General features: G+C 42.1%; 3 protein-coding genes across 5 annotated transcripts; 1 reads left to right on the plus strand and 2 right to left on the minus strand.

Moving 5' to 3' along the window:
- dpagt1 (dolichyl-phosphate (UDP-N-acetylglucosamine) N-acetylglucosaminephosphotransferase 1 (GlcNAc-1-P transferase)) lies at positions 1 to 5,478 on the plus strand. Its single transcript, XM_035435098.1, has 9 exons — positions 1 to 1,123; positions 1,289 to 1,409; positions 1,661 to 1,874; positions 2,136 to 2,282; positions 2,515 to 2,599; positions 3,205 to 3,393; positions 3,513 to 3,600; positions 4,192 to 4,347; positions 4,518 to 5,478. Exons 1-9 carry the CDS (start codon positions 969 to 971, stop codon positions 4,581 to 4,583), a joined length of 1,221 nt encoding a protein of 406 aa, XP_035290989.1. The 5' UTR covers positions 1 to 968; the 3' UTR covers positions 4,584 to 5,478.
- Positions 5,479 to 7,467: 1,989 nt separating this feature from the next.
- LOC118235853 (zinc finger protein 2 homolog) lies at positions 7,468 to 14,346 on the minus strand. Of its 3 annotated transcripts, none has more exons than XM_035433711.1 (5): positions 12,587 to 14,346; positions 11,292 to 11,956; positions 11,171 to 11,208; positions 10,512 to 10,949; positions 7,468 to 10,065 (listed from the first exon to the last, which is right to left on the minus strand). In XM_035433711.1, exons 2-5 carry the CDS (start codon positions 11,873 to 11,875, stop codon positions 9,032 to 9,034), a joined length of 2,094 nt encoding a protein of 697 aa, XP_035289602.1. In that variant the 5' UTR covers positions 11,876 to 11,956; positions 12,587 to 14,346; the 3' UTR covers positions 7,468 to 9,031. The 3 variants fall into 3 exon arrangements, with proteins under 3 accessions (XP_035289602.1, XP_035289605.1, XP_035289606.1); XM_035433714.1 differs by having other exon boundaries at positions 11,292 to 11,995; XM_035433715.1 differs by having other exon boundaries at positions 11,171 to 11,429.
- A 95-nt stretch (positions 14,347 to 14,441) lies between these two features.
- On the minus strand, positions 14,442 to 18,781 carry LOC118235854 (zinc finger protein 2-like). The gene is made up of 5 exons (XM_035433716.1): positions 18,535 to 18,781; positions 17,060 to 17,765; positions 16,940 to 16,977; positions 16,288 to 16,725; positions 14,442 to 15,610 (listed from the first exon to the last, which is right to left on the minus strand). Exons 2-5 carry the CDS (start codon positions 17,641 to 17,643, stop codon positions 14,577 to 14,579), a joined length of 2,094 nt encoding a protein of 697 aa, XP_035289607.1. The 5' UTR covers positions 17,644 to 17,765; positions 18,535 to 18,781; the 3' UTR covers positions 14,442 to 14,576.
- Positions 18,782 to 18,872: the final 91 nt, after the last annotated feature.

Consider the following 18,872-nt stretch of genomic DNA (forward strand, 5'->3'; position numbering starts at 1 on the left):
CTACTTAAGACTTCCGTCTGATACAGTGTAGTCTCGCATGTTCGTAAGCTGACCTAGTGCGGAAAGATCTCTTCTGCTGAATTGTAACGACCAAACAGAAATCCTGTATAGGAGCAACATATACGTTTCAATTCTTTCTGTTTTCTTAGTACCAAATGGCTAACATTGACACGGACGGAAGTTGACGTGGAACTAAGACACGTCCGTCGGTTCGACTAGGAACAGGGGCATTTTGAAATGTTTTCTTTCGTAGCATGATATAGCTAAACGTTAGTTAACATTATGTTGGAAACGCGATGTGGGAATAATTGAAATAACAGCTAGTTAAGGGCTCTTTGCTTGGTAACTAGATGGTAGCATTAGCGCAACAGTACTACCAATATAGGCAACTAGCTCTAGCTAAATTAACTAGCTATCGTTAGCTAGCTGTTTTGACAAAGTTTCGAGGGGACATTGACAGTTCCGTTTCGCTATCTCATTTGCGACAGTCTGCAAAGTATGTAGGTTTTAGTCAAGTAACAGTAGCTTGACAAATAAAATGGCGGGGTTATTGTCACCGGTGTTTATTGTTTAAACGGTAACTTAAACTAGTTTAACCAGTTAGTTTAGTCTAGCTATGTTAGTTTGATTGCCGTCTAGCATACGCGGCTTAATTCAGGGGAAATCTAGATCAACGTAATTTACCTGCTACAGTCAAGGTACGAGTCATACCTACGGGTTGAAGCCATATATATGGCGTGTTCTGTGGCTTCTCGTTAATGCACAAAGTATTTGGTCGTCTACATACAAATTACTTAAATGTGAGGTAGCATGCGGTTTTTTCAAGCCTATAAGAGGTTAATGGTTCAGTATTGTCTTGTCAAGAAGATAGCTGGCGAAGGTCCTCGTGATTTGTCTTTCATATAAGCCTCTAAGCGGCTTTTGCGTGTCAGTTTCTGTTTTTTTTTAAGTCTCAGTTAAATGAGAAAATGTCTCCCATTCCAATCCTCCCGCTTCTGATCAACTTCTGCATGTCGGCCCTGGGATGTGCAGCCACGATTAAACTCATTCCTGCCTTCAAAGACCATTTTATTTCGGCCGGATTGTATGGCAAGGATCTGAACAAAACCGATAAGAAGGAGATGTGAGTTGGATCACTTTCTAATGAGTTCCGTAATGGGACGGTCTTTATGATGTAATCAGATACACTATGGAAGCTGTGGCATACATGATATGACTGGCAGGGTACGAAACCTACCCAACATATTCTAACTTGTGTGTACTGCTTTGTCTTTCTCCCTACTTTCAGTCCAGAGTCTCAGGGTGTGATCTGTGGCACAGTTTTCCTCATCATCCTCTTCTGCTTCATCCCTGTACCTTTTCTCAGCTGCTTCGTGGGGGAGCAGTGCAAGGGCTTCCCGCATGATGAGGTGAGAGGACTGTTGCCATCAATCTGGGTGCAGTGTCCTCCCATGGCTAGAGTGGAGTAATCACAAATGTTCTGTAATATTTGATTTGCTACTCAGGTTTTGCCATTGTTGTGACTTTTGATTTCCTCCTCTGTTGTGGTTATAGACAGCATCAGCATTTAATTCTGTTGATCTGCTATTAACATCTGATTTTGTCATTGTTGATCTTGCCTGAAATTAATTCCCCTGGTTGTGTTGTTGCCCTTGGGCAGTTTGTGCAGCTGATTGGCGCACTGCTGGCCATTTGTTGTATGATCTTCCTGGGCTTTGCTGATGATGTACTGAACTTGCGCTGGCGCCACAAGCTGCTGCTCCCCACCGTGGCCTCCCTGCCTCTGCTGATGGTCTACTTCACAAACTTTGGTAACACTGTCATTGTGGTGCCCAAGCCCTTCCGAGTCTTACTTGGAATGCACCTTGATATGGGTAAGTTCACCATGGCGACACATTGTGATTGCCCACTCAGCTTGAAGTGCTTTGTTGAGTTGTGGTTATCATAAAATTGAAATGCTGGTTGTATTTGAGAATTCATTGCGTAGAAATTGACTTTTATTTTTGATGTGCAAACAAATAATCTGCAGGATTAAGTATTCTTTTTCTTTGATATATTTTCAAAATGCATATGATTAGTTTGCGAAGCAGATTCTTAAAAATGTGGGTAAGTGGTTTAGCATTCTGTTCCTATAGGGATCCTCTACTATGTTTACATGGGCATGCTAGCAGTGTTCTGCACCAATGCCATCAACATCTTGGCGGGCATCAATGGCATCGAATCTGGACAGGCTCTCTTCATCTCTGGCTCCATCATAATCTTCAACCTGCTGGAGCTGAATGGTGGGTGCAGTCGTCTCTCTGGCTCAGCATTATTGGTTTGTACATTAGTTCTTATGCAAGAACTAGAAAGCCCTTATGCTCAGATTCAGTACTTTAACTTCATGTATGAATCTCACAGTATTTTTATGGTGTAAGTAGCTGTGGGGCCCAACCTCACAGTTTGGGAACTACTTGCGTAGGCTAAGATTATTTATTGTTACTGTAAAGACATGCACCTCTTGTACTGTTTCAGGAGACTTCCGAGATGACCACGTTTTTTCCCTGTACTTCATGATCCCATTCTTCTTTACCACTTTAGCGCTCTTCTACCACAACTGGTAGGTTTCTCAGCCGTCCCATGTGGAACTTCCCTCCTAGGGAAATTGGGGATACATAAACTGACCAGCTCAAATTGGGGGGCTCCAGAATGGCTGGGTCAGTGTGAAACCACTGACTCAAACTAGCTGTGCTAGGCATTGTTTTAGTCTTAGGGTGTGTCACTAATCTATTATGACTGAATCCACAGTGACTGGACACTGGCAGAGTAGAGAAAGCTTAATTCAGTCAGGGTACTTCTGGTAGTCTGGCTACCACAATTTTAAGTCTCAAAGCTGCTTACTATATCCCTACAAATCACCTGTTGCTACTGAGAAAGTTTCCTCATCTCTGATCAGTGCTAGCTGTTCTGTTTTACACTATGCCCTGTAGCCTGGTAAACAGTCAAGCAAGTGGATGAGTAGACAACACATTTCAGTTGCAGTGCTTTCCTGCCTGGGTTCATGGTGGCATAATGGGTTGGGGAAACACAGCACACTTAGGGAATATAAATGACATGCCCAAACTGAAAAATGTTTGTGTATTGTTTGTTTTACTGGGATCAGTTTTCAACAGATGTCGGAGTGAATCATGTTAAACTGGAATGTTTTTTGCCATTTTACCTCAGGTACCCCTCTGCAGTGTTTGTGGGTGACACATTCTGCTACTTTGCGGGTATGACCTTTGCTGTGGTGGGGATTCTGGGACACTTCAGCAAGACCATGCTGCTCTTCTTCATCCCCCAGGTGCTCAACTTCTTGTATTCGCTCCCTCAGCTCTTCCACGTGGTGCCCTGCCCCCGACACCGCTTGCCCAGGTATTACTAATGCTGTTATCTTTGTGACTTCTCTAGCCACCCTTAAAGATGTAGATATCATTTTAAAATTTGGGAGTTTAATTCATGTTGTCCCTTTCTTTTTGAACTGACTTGTGAAGACTGAACCCTGAAACAGGGAAGCTGGGGATGAGCTACTCGAAGTTCAAAAGTAAAGATCTTTCCAAATTGGGAAACCTCATTTTGAAGGTAAGCTTGAGTGCTCATGGGTTGGCTGATCTGTGTCTCATTTTTTCACTCTTGTCCTGTTAAAAATGTCCCTTTTCATTAATTCATTTCAATTATATTTCCATGTTTAATTGTAATTTGCAATTAGCATATTAGTGTATATCAACAATAAATACCCAGGAATGGCCTTTTTTAGGCCTAATTTGTGTACTGGGGGTTTGAATTAGTTTTTTTATTTTAGTTTTTCATGGTTGCTGGAAAACTACTGTTGGCTAGATAATTGTTGCTACCTGCTTGGAACTGGACCACAGCTTCACTCCCCCTGTTTAATGCAGTTTGCTTTCTCACCGGCACAGCTCAGGGGAGAACTGAACCAAAGTTGTCTTAATCGATCTGAAGTAAAGGTCCATAGATAAATTTGGTTGTGGATATTTGGTTCACAAATATTTTCACAACTAACTACCAACCCAACCTGGGAGGGGGAAATGCTGCATCTTCCGGTTGAAAAAAAGTCCTCCAGACAAACCAAGTGTGAAAACCACCTTAAGAGTATGGCAGAGGACCGAGGGGGGTTTAAGCAGCTTCTGTAGCAGTTCCTAATTTCCCCTGTAGGTGGCAGAGTCACTGTGGCTCGTGGAGGTGCGAAGGGGCCACGAAGGAGATGGTGAGTTTGTGGAGTGCAACAACATGACCCTCATCAATTTTGTGCTGAAGATTCTGGGACCAACGCATGAGCGGAACCTCACCACCATCATGCTTCTAATACAGGTGCAGTATGGGCTATTGTATTAAAACATAGAAAAGAAAGATGTGATTTTTTTAAGGCAGCCTTTGATCTGCTAAATAGGAATTTCTTGTATCTTGAGTGTTTTTGTGTTTCTCACTAATGTTTCTCACTCACCAATGCCCTCCTCCCTAACATTTTGACTTCCATATAGATGCTGGGGAGCATTGTGGCATTTGGGATCCGCTATCATCTGGTGCGCCTCTTCTATGACGTCTAGATGCCGACAGCGATAAGAATGCCAAAAAGACTGAAGGGATGATCATTCTCAAATTATTTCTTTTACTTAAAAAAAACAAAACAAAAAAAACAAAAAGAATATTCTGTTAATTAACTGTGAAACTGAATCTCAATTGTTACTGTCTGCAGCATCTGTGTCCCACATACAATTCAACAGAAGAAATATGAACATCAGTTTTCTTAACATGTCTACCTTCATCATATTGATACCATGAATCCACTTTTTAGAAGACTGGATGCTGGAACTGTTTAAATCTTCCCTTGCCCAAACAAGATTGTACTGAGGGACACAGATTTATGTCTGGAGGGCTCTGAAATGTTTAAGAATTAAGAAGAGAACAGTTTACTTGTGAAATAATTATCATGCTACCTAAACATGCTGCCTGAAGGATACTTTTGACAACAGAGTGGTGTAATTCCAATGTGCAAATAGATGTTGCACAGTAAAGTTCTGTCTGTAAGTTACAACAGGTCAGTAAGGAAATCTGTTTTTGGAATGTGTTCTAAAACTGTTTGTAGGAAGGGAGATTTTTTGAAAGTGATTTCTGTTGTATGCGAGTCTGTCAAGTGGGATCTGATGGATGAAATCAGTAGTCTCTAAGTGGTGGCAGGACACTGTTACCTAGCAGTTAAGAGAGCATTGCAGTTCAGCGCGCTAGAAGAAACTAAAGGAAGCAAAACACTGATATGCAAATTATTCCAAGGAGGATGTCAGATTCACTCTTCTAATTAATGATACAATATTGCAAGTGTGGGGTGGGGTCAGATTGTTTTGTGGCAAAGAACAGAAACACAAATTTAAAAATCAAAGTACTTATGTCATGCACATACATTGTATATTTTCAGACTAAATTAAAGACCGGTAATATGCTGTCTCTTCTTGCTATTACTAGTAGGCTAGTGAAAGCATCATATTAACTCAAATGCTAATTTTCAATTGAATCTGTAGGTTTTATTATGATCCCCTTCGTCTTCCAATTTGAAATGCCAGTTGGATTCATCAACACTCACTGCTGCAATCTCCACTACTGAGAGTGCAGACATGCATCTGCTCTTCACCGATGCCATGTCTTATCACACTGCAGTTTGCTTTTCCTGCTGGTGTACACAAAAGTCAGATGAAACCACTTTATATGGTGGTTCATTACATATTAACTTTTTGTATGTCACATATGTGATTGTACTTGTGATGGCATTTCACAAAAGATGCATAAAAATAACCTCTGTGAAATCAAACTTAAGATCTGTAGTTGTAACAGTGCCAGATCTCAATGTCATTCTGAGGAACTGACTACAGCATAAAGACACAAGAGCATTTTGTTATTCACTGTGGTGAGCAGAGAAAAATGTCCCCTTAGAATAACCAGGCACCGTGAGGTATATCCATATAAGAAATAACATTTATTTCTGCAGAAAGTGTCCAGCACTTACAAGACCAACAAGACGAAACTGAAGAAAACGACCAATCCTTGCTAATAAGCAAAAAGTGTTTTACCAATAACATACATAATTCTATGTCTGATTGGTATATGGTTAATACATAAGCATATAGATTTAACAAAGTAAATGATTGGTTGTGTCTAGTCATATAGCATGAATACTGAATAACCACACAGTGACCTCTTAGTCTTAAACACGCTTTAAATTGGAAGTAATTGTTTGGTCTTTGTCCATCAGTTGCTTTCAGGATCCTGGGCGTACATGGCCTCATAGCCAGTTTTTATAGGAATGTTTGAACAATCTGATGAACATTTTAGAATTCACCACTGTACATTGCATTTATCTGGCAGATGCTTTTATCCAAAGTGACATACAATAAGTGCATACTGAAGGTCATTGGAACAACTACAAAACACAGCTACAGTACTCATTATGTAGTTATCCATAACTATGAACACATTGGACCTCATTGACCCAACATTTCTTAAATTATTCTCACTTTTGTTCTTAAAAAGGTTCCTACAAAAAAACAATTAAATTCATGACATGTGCAGACCTTTGTTTTTGTGCGTATCCCAGGTATATGAGATGATGAATTCTGGTTGTTTGTAAATTGTATGTGCAATCCTGTTCATGTGTTTTGCATAAGGAAACAGCCATGAACAAATACAGATAAGAAAGAAAATTATGAATGCCAAAATGTTCTTGGGAACGTTCTTGCATGCAGTTTACGATCAAATGTGATCGTACATGTTTTGTGAATGAGGCCCATTAAGTCCAGTTCACACAGCAAGCATAGGCTAGGTCAGAAAGTTATGGTAAGTCGAACTAGGAGACATGACGATGAGCTGCAACATCAAGATAATACAAGTGCAGTATAAGTGCTGGATGGAGATACAAGTGTAACGAAGTGCTACAGGAACAAATTAGAAGGATCTGAGTGATAAGTGATCTGATAGGAACGATCCTAGATTGTGAGTGCCCTGCAGAGTAGTGATAGCTAGTCCAGATACAGTTTGAAGAGATGCTTCTTCAGACCAAGGCAGAAGATGGGCAATGACCAAGTGGTTCGGAGAGGAACGGGGAGTTCGTTCCACCACTGGTGAGCTAGGGTGGAGAAGCTCTGTGGTTGGGACGAGCGAGAACCATCCTCCAGATGGCAAGGGGTGCAAGTCACCCGGCTGCAGCACAGCAGGGTTGAATCATGTCCTGTAGGTAGGAGGGGACTGTCCTGTCAGCTGCAGTGTAGGCCAGGGTCAGGACTTTGGACCTGATCCTGGCGGTGACCGGTAGCTAGGAATCACCTGATCCTTGACAGTGACCACAAGTCAAGTGTCAGCTTTAGGGAAATTAGATGACCAAACACTACTCGCTCATGCCGATGTGGGCATTGCAAGTTAAATGCACTGAATTTGGCAACAAGCTTCTAAGGATGTCTTTATTTGCCTTTAACATATAACTTCCATTGTCAGACACCAATAGAGTCACATTTTCAAAATATTACAATTCAATAAGAATTTCTTATTGCTATCCACAACTGAGGAGTAATTCAAGGCAGTTAGGGTCACAGTCAGTAAGGAGAACTTTCAGATAAGTTGTGAGAGATTTCCCTTGAAGAACAAATAAAATATGTGAAACATAATTGTCTTTGCCATCTGTTGAATTGGCCATGACCACAGATATGTTGTCAGTTGTTTCAATCAGTTCTTTAAATCTTCTACTTTAAAGGTAGTATACTTCTGTCGAAGCTGTTGAGCTGTCAGAATCACTCTCCACCCCCATTTATTACATGCTAGTTTAAAAATGCATGCAATTTGGGACTGTCCACTTTTTCCAGTGGAATATTTGGACTTAAGAACGCATCTGTTAAATCTTGAATGACAATTATGTCACCGCTCAAGGGTGTCTTTTCTTCTGTTGACAGATGATTCCCCCTTGGTGTTGATCTCAGACATAAATTCTATGTACGGTCTATTGTTTATAGATAAATTGCAAGTTGTGCATAAATTCAGGCCGTCAGTATGCAGTGTACCAGGTGAATACTGCTTCACTCATTCGCTCAGACATGCTTTTCGTAGCATATAAGACCACCCATGTTAACTTTCCTTCCTCCTAATATAATATCAACTAATTGTTTTTATAAATGTCTCAATTAAAAACTCAATTGTATGATTAGTCACTTGACTGTGCAGCTGATGTGTTTATGGGGACCCCTGGAGGTTGTGCTAGTAGCTCTGGGTAAGAGTGTTGAAACAAACACGTTGGAGGGGAACACTTTATTCAAGCATGTGAGTGAATGGAGAACAAAGCTCTTTTAGAGTGGACACCTAAGGAATCAAGATGGGTAGGGACTGCAGGCAATTGTATAAACATATCAAGTGTAGAATCAGTTCTTGCAGCAATCTGACCATGACACCCAAGTTAACATGTTTACTCTTTTTAAAGGCATACTATGCAGGATTTCTTAGCGTATGTTTACAATCAAACATATCTGTCTTGAGGTGGTTTCTATTGAACATCACGTCGACAGTGGGCGTCAGAGTGGTATACGCAGTCGTTGGCACTCGGTTTCCTTAATTTACGCAATAAGCGGATTCTACTGTAGTTAATTTAGCGTGTCTACGGTTGCACGTAAACTTGAAAGCAGTCAAAAGTTAAAAAACTTAAAATTCAATATCATGAACAACAAAATTTTACCAATAAATCCATTGACCGTCTCTTATTGTTTTCAGGTTGTTGTTTTTAGGCACAATTTCTCCTATGGGTGGCTTGAAAAAAACACTTAAGCCAGTCCGCCTAAGACATTTCAACAAAGGAAGAACCCTGCAAGCAACACTATTATAAAATAGAGTTGTTTTCTGACCCCAGTGCATGCTGAAATACAGTATATTGACCTCAGGTATTCAATAATATGGGCATTCGGAAATTCCAGTGTATAACAGCAAATGGAAAAAGTTCTGCAAACTTATAGTCAAATACATTGTTTTGTCAGACATCAAGGCTCTTCTCCACCCTGGTATTAATGGAAGATGCTTTCCTATGAGTTTTAAGGTGCTGCTTTAGGTTAAAAGATTTAGTAAAGCACTTCCCACACTGGGAGCAAACAAATGGCCGTTCACCTGTATGAGTCCGCAGATGTAGTGTCAGAGTACTTGACCGACTGTAGCTCTTCCCACACTGAGAGCAGCGGAAAGGTCGCTCCCCAGAATGGCTCTGTTGGTGCTGTATCAGGTTGCTGGACTGACTGAAACTCTTCCCGCACTGGTAGCAAAGGTACGGCCGCTCGCCAGAGTGAATTCGCTTGTGTCTCGTCAAGTCTGAGGGTGATTTGAAGCTTTTTTCACACTGGAAACAGTGGTAAGGGCTTTCCCCTGTATGAGTTCGCTCATGTCGAGTTAGCTGTATCGCTTGCCTGAAGCTCTTCCCACAATAGCAGCACTGGAATGGGCGCTCCCCAGAGTGAATCGATTGGTGCTGCTTCAAAGTAAACGGCAGGCTGAAACTCATCCCACACTGGGAGCAGTTGTACGGTCTCTCCCCTGTGTGAATATGTTGGTGTCTCTTCAGGTCTGATGGAGAAGTGAAGCTCTTCCCACATGGGGAGCAAGAATACAACTGCTCTCCATGATAAGACTGCAGGTGTTCTGTGAGCAGGGATTCCAGCTCAAAACTCTTCCCACACAGGGGACAAGGGTGCTGCTGCTCACCTATGTGAATTTGCATATGGTTTTTCAGGAGTGAGGGATATCTGAAACTGTCACCACACACAGAGCATTTGTAGGTCCCTGCAGTGCCTGCATCGGACTGTGTTGGAGTGGGGTGTGTCTTAATGGGTGAGGGGTGTTGATCTGTCCTACTGACAGGCAGTGGGTTCCCTTCTTGGTTTACTCCAAACTTTAGACTCCTGCTGTGCTCTTCTGGGTGAGCCTCCTTAATGTGTTGCTGAAGGTTCACTCCTTCCGTGTGAACAAATGGGCAATGGGAGCAGACAAAGATCTGAGATGGCAGCTCACCAGTCTGCCCTGAGAAACACAGGAGACAAACAGGTATATGGGGAACTCTAAAAGTGAAGTAATCATTTACTGTAATGGTTACTTGCATTACACTAGCCTTAGACTTTAACAGGTTCTTATATAGTAGCTATAAATAATTTTACAAGTTAATAATCAATAATCAAACCAGACTCAACAGAATATCAAAAGAACATTTTTCCATTTTCCAAAAGAAGTAGCATAATACAACACAAAATACAGTAAGAACTTGTCTATAGTTGACAAATGCTAGCAAACATGCTAATATAGCATTCTCAAAAACATTACAGACTAAGAATGTAACGAACGTGTACTGATTGTATATCCATGTTGTGTTTCTCTGTACGGAAGTTATGTGATAATGTTGGTTGAAGAAAGCAGACAACTGGATGCTAATGAACCTTCTACCGCCACCAACACAAAAAGCTCATACGCACCAATGGAATGCCGTTCGCTGTCCAACAACTCCTCCTGTCCCTTGGTCATCCCGCCTGGCACATGGCTGGGTTTCGGGTCCTGTCCCAGGTGCTCGGCCCAGCTCCTGCGGATTCTCTCTTTGTCAGCGGGGGTCAGCAGCAGAGAGCCTGGGTGCTTCTGCCGGATGTGCCGCTTGATGGTGCTGACCTGAAGGGTGACCAGTGAGCTGCTGCACACCATGCAGTTCATCCGGTTCTGTTGCGGGTCAAAGTCCATCAGATATTCTCTGTGCCAGTACTGCTGGTAGCTGCGCCTGCGTTTCTGGACCTGGTCCGTCTGCGAGGTGCCTTGGGGTGGGCGATCAGAACAGGAGGATGGGGTGGCAGGACTGCTGGAGGCCTCACAGAGGGGCATGACCCAGTCCTCTTCATCTCTGTCCGCACAGTGACTATTCTCCCCTTGGGTACAACATGCAGATCAGAGACAGAACAAAACTCATTAGCTCCAAATTACAATACCTGCCAGTGGCCCATAAGCGGATCCCCTTTCAAAATTCACAGCATCTTAGCGGCTTTTGCGCAACGATTTTTCAATTTAAAAAAACTAAAAGTGGACACTCCACTTAATGCCAATTTTAAATATCCACGGAAACATTTCCTGATTAAATTGTAATACGTACCTGCATTTTGAGATCCATTGGAGGATTCAGGACAGGCACTGTAAGAGAATGACAAAGCCACAAAATTACTGTCAACACAAACTGATGAGGAGACACAATACTCCAAAGCTGAAACTCTTACTCTCTCTCTGATGAATCCAAAAGTGATTTCTTTCTCTTCCGGGTCTTGACCTTTCTCCTCTGCTTCAGTGATCTCTCTTTCCTTGCTGGCAAGAGCTCTTCCTGTTTCCATGTAGCTACCAATGTCTGGACCCCAACACTGGTAATGGAGTGGGGAGGTAAAACTAAAGGAACTGAAGAATCTGTTATTCTGAGTTGACGGACTAGTAATCTAGGCTGTTTCAACAGACAGGAAGTGACCTGAAGTGACAGGTCATCCCCTTCCTGTTTCATACAACCTACTTTTCCACAATTATCTAGCCCTCTGTCAGTTTGCAACCTTTGGTTGGTAACTTCCAGCTCATATGTTTCATCTCTCTCTTGTTCTTGGTCCCTCCACAGTCCCTTGACTTCTTCATTTCTCACACCATCCTCACTCTGCCACTCCCATTCTTCCTCCTTCTTTATTTTGAATAAAATGTCTTTTTCCTCCCAGCCCATCCCAAGATCAGTTTTCCTTTCCTCTGTGTCTTCAGTTCTCTTCAGACCTGATCTCAACTCCACTCCTGAATAATCTGTGCCATCCTGCAGAGATTCTTCTTTCATCTCTAAACCCAAAGAGGTGTGGCCTGAGAAGTTTCCACAGATTCTAATTGGCTATTACAGTCAGTCAGTTCCACCATACTTCTAAAGGGATGGAGACAGAAAGGAAAGGTTTTTGTTGACCTTGAATGGAGTTGTTAAGAGTTGGAGAGAGGAAGAAGTGGGGAGGGAGAATTCATTTTTATTTTTAAAATCCAAATTAATGTTGTTTGTGGCATGTCCATATTGAAAAACTATGAGAATAAGAACTTTTCGCTATTTTATTTCGTGAATTTTCGAAATATTGCTCTGACGTTTTACATCCATTGAATCGGAAAAGCAGACGTCCTAGCCAATTAATTAAACACTGCCAAAACACTTTCATGGATACCTACATCCTATTTTAGAATACAGCCAAACAGCGACAACCTTTAGATGTGCAGATGTGAAACGCACATACCCCATGTGCACAGCCAAACAATTAAAAATTCAGTAATTCATCTTCAGAGCAAAATGTTCAGAAGGAATATGGCTGTAATACGTCCGCAGAGAATGTAACATTAGTGACAGAAGGCGGACTGTTCTTAGCGAATGGAATCCACAAAGTAATTTACTTCGTATCTAGTTAAGTTACTAGGCCTAAAATTTCGTTTTTAAGAATAGGTCGTTCATTTTGAAGCTCCCATCTCAAACATTTTTTATTATTCTGAGAGTGCTTTTAACGATTATACTCACCCCGTTTTACAGTTGGACCGTCGCTAAATTCACTGATAAAACAAAATTGAAGAACTGATACTGCTTAAAGAAATAAACATCGACAATTCACTATAGCTGACTACCGAGTGCAGCTAAATTAGAGACGATGGCTACTAGTTAATACCAAGCTGGCTTTCCGCAGCTGTCAAATTCCTTCGGATAGCAGGTATAGTACTTGCTGTTTGGTACTGTAACTAAGAAAATTCTCTCCTGCAGTCTTCTTCTTATAGTGATTTTCCGGGAGTGTATACGGTAACACGCGTAGTTCTTCTTCTTCTTCTCAGGGTTTTATGGCGGTTTGCAAACTAGTGCATTACCGCCACCTACTGTATGCATTGTCATCTAATTTTAGTTCTCAACAATAACCCAACCCTCCCATACCTGAACCACAATTCTTTATTATTTCCCTATATTCCTGGCGTATGATTCCCTCCAAACCCTTTCGCCAAAATTCCCGGTATTTCGTCCCCCTTCACACCCGTCCAGTTCTATTCTGTTCTGTTCTTTCCTCTCAGTTCCCGTTTCTGCCCTCACTCTCTTCGTTGCTTCCGCATGTTATTTTATTCTGCACTTGTGTTCTTTCCGCCTCACTTTCCCTCTTCCGTCTTTCACACTGATTTGCTCCCATTTCATGATTTCCCCCATAGTGAAAACATATTGCCTTGTCTTTAGACATTGTGCAATCCTCATCTGAACACCCATCTTTCCCACACCTTCTACACCTGTGAACCCTTTTTCTACAAACTGCTGCCACGTGTCCATAGTCCTGACACCAATAACACCTCAGTGGAACCCCCTCAAATGCCCTCACCCTGTAACAAACATAATCTAAATAAATCCTCTCTGGTAGTTCTCCCTAAAATTCTAGCAGTACTGCACCACTTTCTTGTTCATTACCCTCCCTATAGCTTTTCATTCGCCTTGCCCCGAAAACTCCCTCCACCTCCAAGAAACAATCAACATCTACTGACAACGGGACCCCACTAATAACACCTTTCCGTAGTGCTCTTTCTCTCATTAAAAAACTAACGACTTTTGTCAAACCAAATCTTTTGATTTTAAGCGCTTTATCCCTCAGTCTCTTCAACTGACACTCCATGATTACAATTCCCCCCCTGGTTGCCCTCACTGCTCTAACTTCCCCAATCTCCTTCTTCACAAGTCTCCCCATTTCATGGACTTCATTAAAAACGCCATTTGCTTCCCATCCAGACCTGGGCTTCACATCCACCTTCATTCCAACTACATATTTCTTATCCTTATCCTCATTTTCAATTCCATTTTTCCTTTTCTTATTTCCTCCTTCCACCACTTCGCACTCCATTTCTTCATGCAATCAATCGCCCCCCACGTGTAGTTCTGCCCTCCACTGGTCAAAGCAATAACAGCTCGCATCTTGGTTCACATCATTAAATCCGGGAGTATAGGCCAGTTTCGTCTAAAAGCTGTATAACTTTTCTTTCAATGAGCTGGTGGTTCTCATGTTGGCCAAGGATAGATTTAAGAGAAAAGACAGAAATTCCTGAATGTGATAGATCTTTAAAGAATTTGCACTTGCTTTGCCCTTTCATGTAGTACACAACCTCAAAGATGGCCAGATGTTCCTCCCTACAATTACAGCACTTGGGGGTTATGGCTTTCTACCCCTTAACCTCATGATTTTGCCCCAATGTAATGCATGTACAAATGCTGCAAGCAACACTATTATAAGATAGAGTGCTTTTCTTACCCCAGTGCATGCTGAAATGCAGTATATTGACCTCAGGTATTCAATAATAATACGGGAATTCGGAAATGCCGGTGTATAATAGCAAATGGAAAAAGTTCTGCAAACTTATAAATACACAAGCTCATTTATTTTGATGTGGATTATACATCATATTTTGTACATCCCTGCTGTTCCACAGGTAGAGGTCACACAATATGGCTCAGCTCATCTTACAAGTCTGAGGTCAAATACATTGTTTTGTCAGGCATCAAGGCTCTTCTCCACCCTGGTATTAATGGAAGATGCTTTCCTATGAGTTTTAAGGTGCTGCTTTAGGTTAAAAGATTTAGTAAAGCACTTCCCACACTGGGAGCAAACGAATGGCCGTTCACCTGTATGAGTCCGCAGATGTAGTGTCAGAGTACTTGACCGACTGTAGCTCTTCCCACACTGGGAGCAGCGGAAAGGGCGCTCCCCAGAATGGCTCTGTTGGTGCTGTATCAGGTTGCTGGACTGACTGAAACTCTTCCCGCACTGGTAGCAAAGGTACGGCCGCTCGCCAGAGTGAATTCGCTTGTGTCTCGTCAGGTCTGAGGGTGATTTGAAGCTTTTTTCACATTGGAAACAGTGGTAAGGGCTTTCCCCTGTATGAGTTCGCTCATGTCGAGTTAGCTGTATCGCTCGCCTGAAACTCTTCGCACAATAGCGGCACTGGAATGGGCGCTCCCCAGAGTGAATCGATTGGTGCTGCTTCAAAGTAAACGGCAGGCTGAAACTCATCCCACACTGGGAGCAGTTGTACGGTCTCTCCCCTGTGTGAATATGTTGGTGTCTCTTCAGGTCTGATGGAGAAGTGAAGCTCTTCCCACATGGGGAGCAAGAATACAGCTGCTCTCCATGATAAGATTGCAGGTGTTCTGTGAGCAGGGATTCCAGCTCAAAACTCTTCCCACACAGGGGACAAGGGTGCCGCTGCTCACCTGTGTGAATCTGCATATGATTTTTCAGAAGTGAGGGATATCTGAAACTGTCACCACACACAGAGCATTTGTAGGTCCCTGCAGTGCCTGTATGGGACTGTGTTGGAGTGGGGTGTGTCGTAATGGGTGAGGGGTGTTGATCTGTCCTGCTGACAAGCAGTGGGTTCCCTTCTTGGTTTACTCCAAACTTTAGACTCCTGCTGTGCTCTCCAGGGTGAGCCTCCTTAATGTGTTGCTGAAGGTTCACTTCTTCCGTGTGAACAAATGGACAATGGGAGCAGACAAAGATCTGAGATGGCAGCTCACCAGCCTGCCCTGAAAAACACAGGAGACAAACAGGTATAAGGGGAAGTTTTCAATAAGAACTGACTGTCCACAGAAACACTGCAGATATGCTGACAATTACATATTAAACACCACATGAAAACTCCATATTATGGAGTTCTAAGCTGAAAATCCATGTAGCTGTATTTATATCCATATCATGGATGTAAATACAGCGACAGAAATACAGTGTTACCTGAAAAAAATATCAAGGAACGGGGGTCATCTGGAAGTAATCATTTACTGTAATGGTTACTTGCATTACACTAACCTTAGCCTTAAACAGGCTCTTATATAGGAGTTATAAATCATTTTACTTAAGTTAATAATAAATAATCAAACCAGATATAACCTGGATCTCAACATAAAAATTTTTCCAACCCATTTTCCAAAAGAAGTAGCATAATACGACATTAAATACAGTAAGAACCTAGAGTTGACAAATGCTAGCAAAAATGCTAATATTGCATTCTCAAAAACATTACAGACTATGAATGTAGCCAACGTATACTGATTTTATATCAATGTTGTGTTTCTCTGTACGCAAGTTATGTGATAATGTTGTTTGAAAAAAGCAGACACAACAGGGTGCAAAATAAGGGCTGCAGACATTTATTGCTAATGTGGTGAACCTTCTACCGCCACCAACACAAAAAGCTCATACGCACCAATGGAATGCCGTTCGCTGTCCAACAACTCCTCCTGTCCCTTGGTCATCCCGCCTGGCACATGGCTGGGTTTCGGGTCCTGTCCCAGGTGCTCGGCCCAGCTCCTGCGGATTCTCTCTTTGTCAGCGGGGGTCAGCAGCAGAGAGCCTGGGTGCTTCTGCCGGATGTGCCGCTTGATGGTGCTGACCTGAAGGGTGACCAGTGAGCTGCTGCACACCATGCAGTTCATCCGGTTCTGTTGCGGGTCAAAGTCCATCAGATATTCTCTGTGCCAGTACTGCTGGTAGCTGCGCCTGCGTTTCTGGACCTGGTCCGTCTGCGAGGTGCCTTGGGGTGGGCGATCAGAACAGGAGGATGGGGTGGCAGGACTGCTGGAGGCCTCACAGAGGGGCATGACCCAGCCCTCTTCATCTCTGTCCGTACAGTGACTATTCTCCCCTTGGGTACAACATGCAGATCAGAGACAGAACAAAACTCATTAGCCCCAAATTACAACACCTGCCAGTGGCCCATAAACGGATCCCCTTTTAAAATTCACAGCATCTTAGCAGTTTCTGCGCAACACTCAGGCTTGACACAGACTCATTCTACCCTTGCTTAACTTAGAGCTCTTCTTGGCCAACTCATTGGCTGATTAAATTGTAATACTTGCCAGCATTCTGAGATCCATTGGAGGGTTCAGGAGAGGCACTGTAAAAAATAACAAAGCCACAAAATTACTGTCAATACAAACTGATGAGGAGAAACAATACTCTAAAGCTGAAACTCTTACTCTTTCTCTGATGAATCCAAACGTGATTTCTTTCTCTTCCGGGTCTTGACCTTTCTCTTTTGCTTCAGTGATCTCTCTTTCCTCATTGGTAAAAGCTCTTCCTGTTTCTGTGTAGCTACCAATGTCTGGACCCCAAAACTGGTAATGGATTTGGGAGGTGAAACTAAAGGAACTAAAAAATCTGTTATATTGTGTTGATGGATTAGTACTCTTGGCTGTTTCAACAGACAGGAAGTTATCTGAAGTGACAGGTCATCCCCTTCCTGTTTCATAAAATCTACTTTTCCATCATTCTCCAGTCCTCCATCAGTTTGGAGCTTTTGGCCAGTTACTTCTGGCTCAAATTTTTCATCTCTCTCTTGTTCTTGGTCCCTCCACAGTCCCTTGACTTCTTCATTTCTCACACCATCCTCACTCTGCCACTCCCATTCTTCCTCCTTCTTTATTTTGGATAGAATGTCTCTTTCCTGCCAGCTCATTCCATTTTCAGGTTTCCTTTCCTGTGTGTCTTCAGTTCTCTGCAGATCTGATCGCAGCTCCACTCCTGAATAATCTGTGCCATCCTGCAGAGATTCTTCTTTCATCTCTACACCCAAAGAGGTGTGGCCTGAGAAGTTTCCACAGATTCTAATTGGCTATTACAGTCAGTCAGTTCCACCCCACTTCTAAAGGGATGGAGAGACAGAAAGGAAAGGTTTCTGTTGATCTTGAGTGCAGGAGTTGGAGGAGTTGTTAGAGTTGGAGAGAGAGAGAGAGAAAAAGGGGAGAGGGAGAATTCATGTTTATTTAAAAGAATCCAAATTAAATGAGAATGAACATTGTTTAAAAATGTATTGTTGTTGTTTGTGGTGTTTCCATATTGCAAAACTATGTCAATAAATACTTTTTGCTATTTGAGGTGAATTTTCATAATATTGCTCTGACGTTCTAGGCTACATCTACGGAATAGTAATACATATGGAAATTTTTTTAATGAATACTGAATTCAAATCTTAAGCAAATCACTGACAACAGACAACACTAGCCCTCGTCACTACCCTCTGAATGGACATTGGATTGCTGCTCTTTCCGTGATTATTAGCCTATATTACAGGAGCAGTAGACGTCCTAACACATTAAATGAACACTGCCAAAACACTTTTATGGATACCGACATTCTACTTTAGACTATTTTAAACAGCAACAACCCTTAGAACTGCAAATGTTAAAAGTACATAGCTACCACGTGTGCACAGCCAAAAACAATGATGCAGCCCCGTTATAAATTCAGCAATTAATGATGCGCACAGAGAATTTAACGTAGTGACAGTATGCCAATTGACTTGTCTTAGGTAATGTTGGTAAAGCAATATATCTCGTATCTAGTTAAGTAATAGGTCTAACATTTTGTTTTGAAAAATAAGTCGAGCTATTTTGAACCTCCCAACTCAAGCATTTTTCTTATTCCGAGAGTGCTTTTAACAAATATAACTCACCCCATTTTCCTGTGGGGCCGTCGCTAATTTCGCTGATTCAACAAAATGGAAGAACCGGTAGCGCTGAAATGTATGAACAGTGATAGTTCACTGTTTGACTACCGAGTGTAACTAAGTCAGGGACGAAGGCTATTAGTTAATACAAAGCTGGCTTTCCGCGGATGTTTAATTCCTTCGGATAGCTGTTTGACATAGCAAGTCAGTAAATTCTCTCGCGCAGTCAACCAACTAACCCCCGGGTGTTTCGAGATTTCCGGTTGAAGTTTTTCAAAGTAAAAGTGTTTGTGACATCTGATTTACACATTATAGAATAATATACGTCACATCTATATATAATT

Source organism: Anguilla anguilla, chromosome 9 (genome assembly GCF_013347855.1).
Source record: "Anguilla anguilla isolate fAngAng1 chromosome 9, fAngAng1.pri, whole genome shotgun sequence".
Taxonomy (NCBI): Eukaryota; Metazoa; Chordata; class Actinopteri; order Anguilliformes; family Anguillidae; genus Anguilla; species Anguilla anguilla.

Coding starts and splice junctions, on each gene's coding strand:
- dpagt1 (XM_035435098.1), top strand. CDS start 969: ATGTCTCCCATTCCAATCCTCCCGCTTCTGATCAACTTCTGCATGTCG. Junction 2,600..3,204: donor GCGCTCTTCTACCACAACTG/GTAGGTTTCTCA, acceptor ATTTTACCTCAG/GTACCCCTCTGCAGTGTTTG. Junction 4,348..4,517: donor CCATCATGCTTCTAATACAG/GTGCAGTATGGG, acceptor ACTTCCATATAG/ATGCTGGGGAGCATTGTGGC.
- LOC118235854 (XM_035433716.1), bottom strand. CDS start 17,643: ATGAAAGAAGAATCTCTGCAGGATGGCACAGATTATTCAGGAGTGGAG. Junction 16,726..16,939: donor CAATGGATCTCAGAATGCTG/GCAAGTATTACA, acceptor GTTGTACCCAAG/GGGAGAATAGTCACTGTACG. Junction 15,611..16,287: donor CAGCGAACGGCATTCCATTG/GTGCGTATGAGC, acceptor TGTGTTTTTCAG/GGCAGGCTGGTGAGCTGCCA.
- LOC118235853 (XM_035433711.1), bottom strand. CDS start 11,875: ATGAAAGAAGAATCTCTGCAGGATGGCACAGATTATTCAGGAGTGGAG. Junction 11,209..11,291: donor TTGGATTCATCAGAGAGAGA/GTAAGAGTTTCA, acceptor ATTCTCTTACAG/TGCCTGTCCTGAATCCTCCA. Junction 10,066..10,511: donor CAGCGAACGGCATTCCATTG/GTGCGTATGAGC, acceptor TGTGTTTCTCAG/GGCAGACTGGTGAGCTGCCA.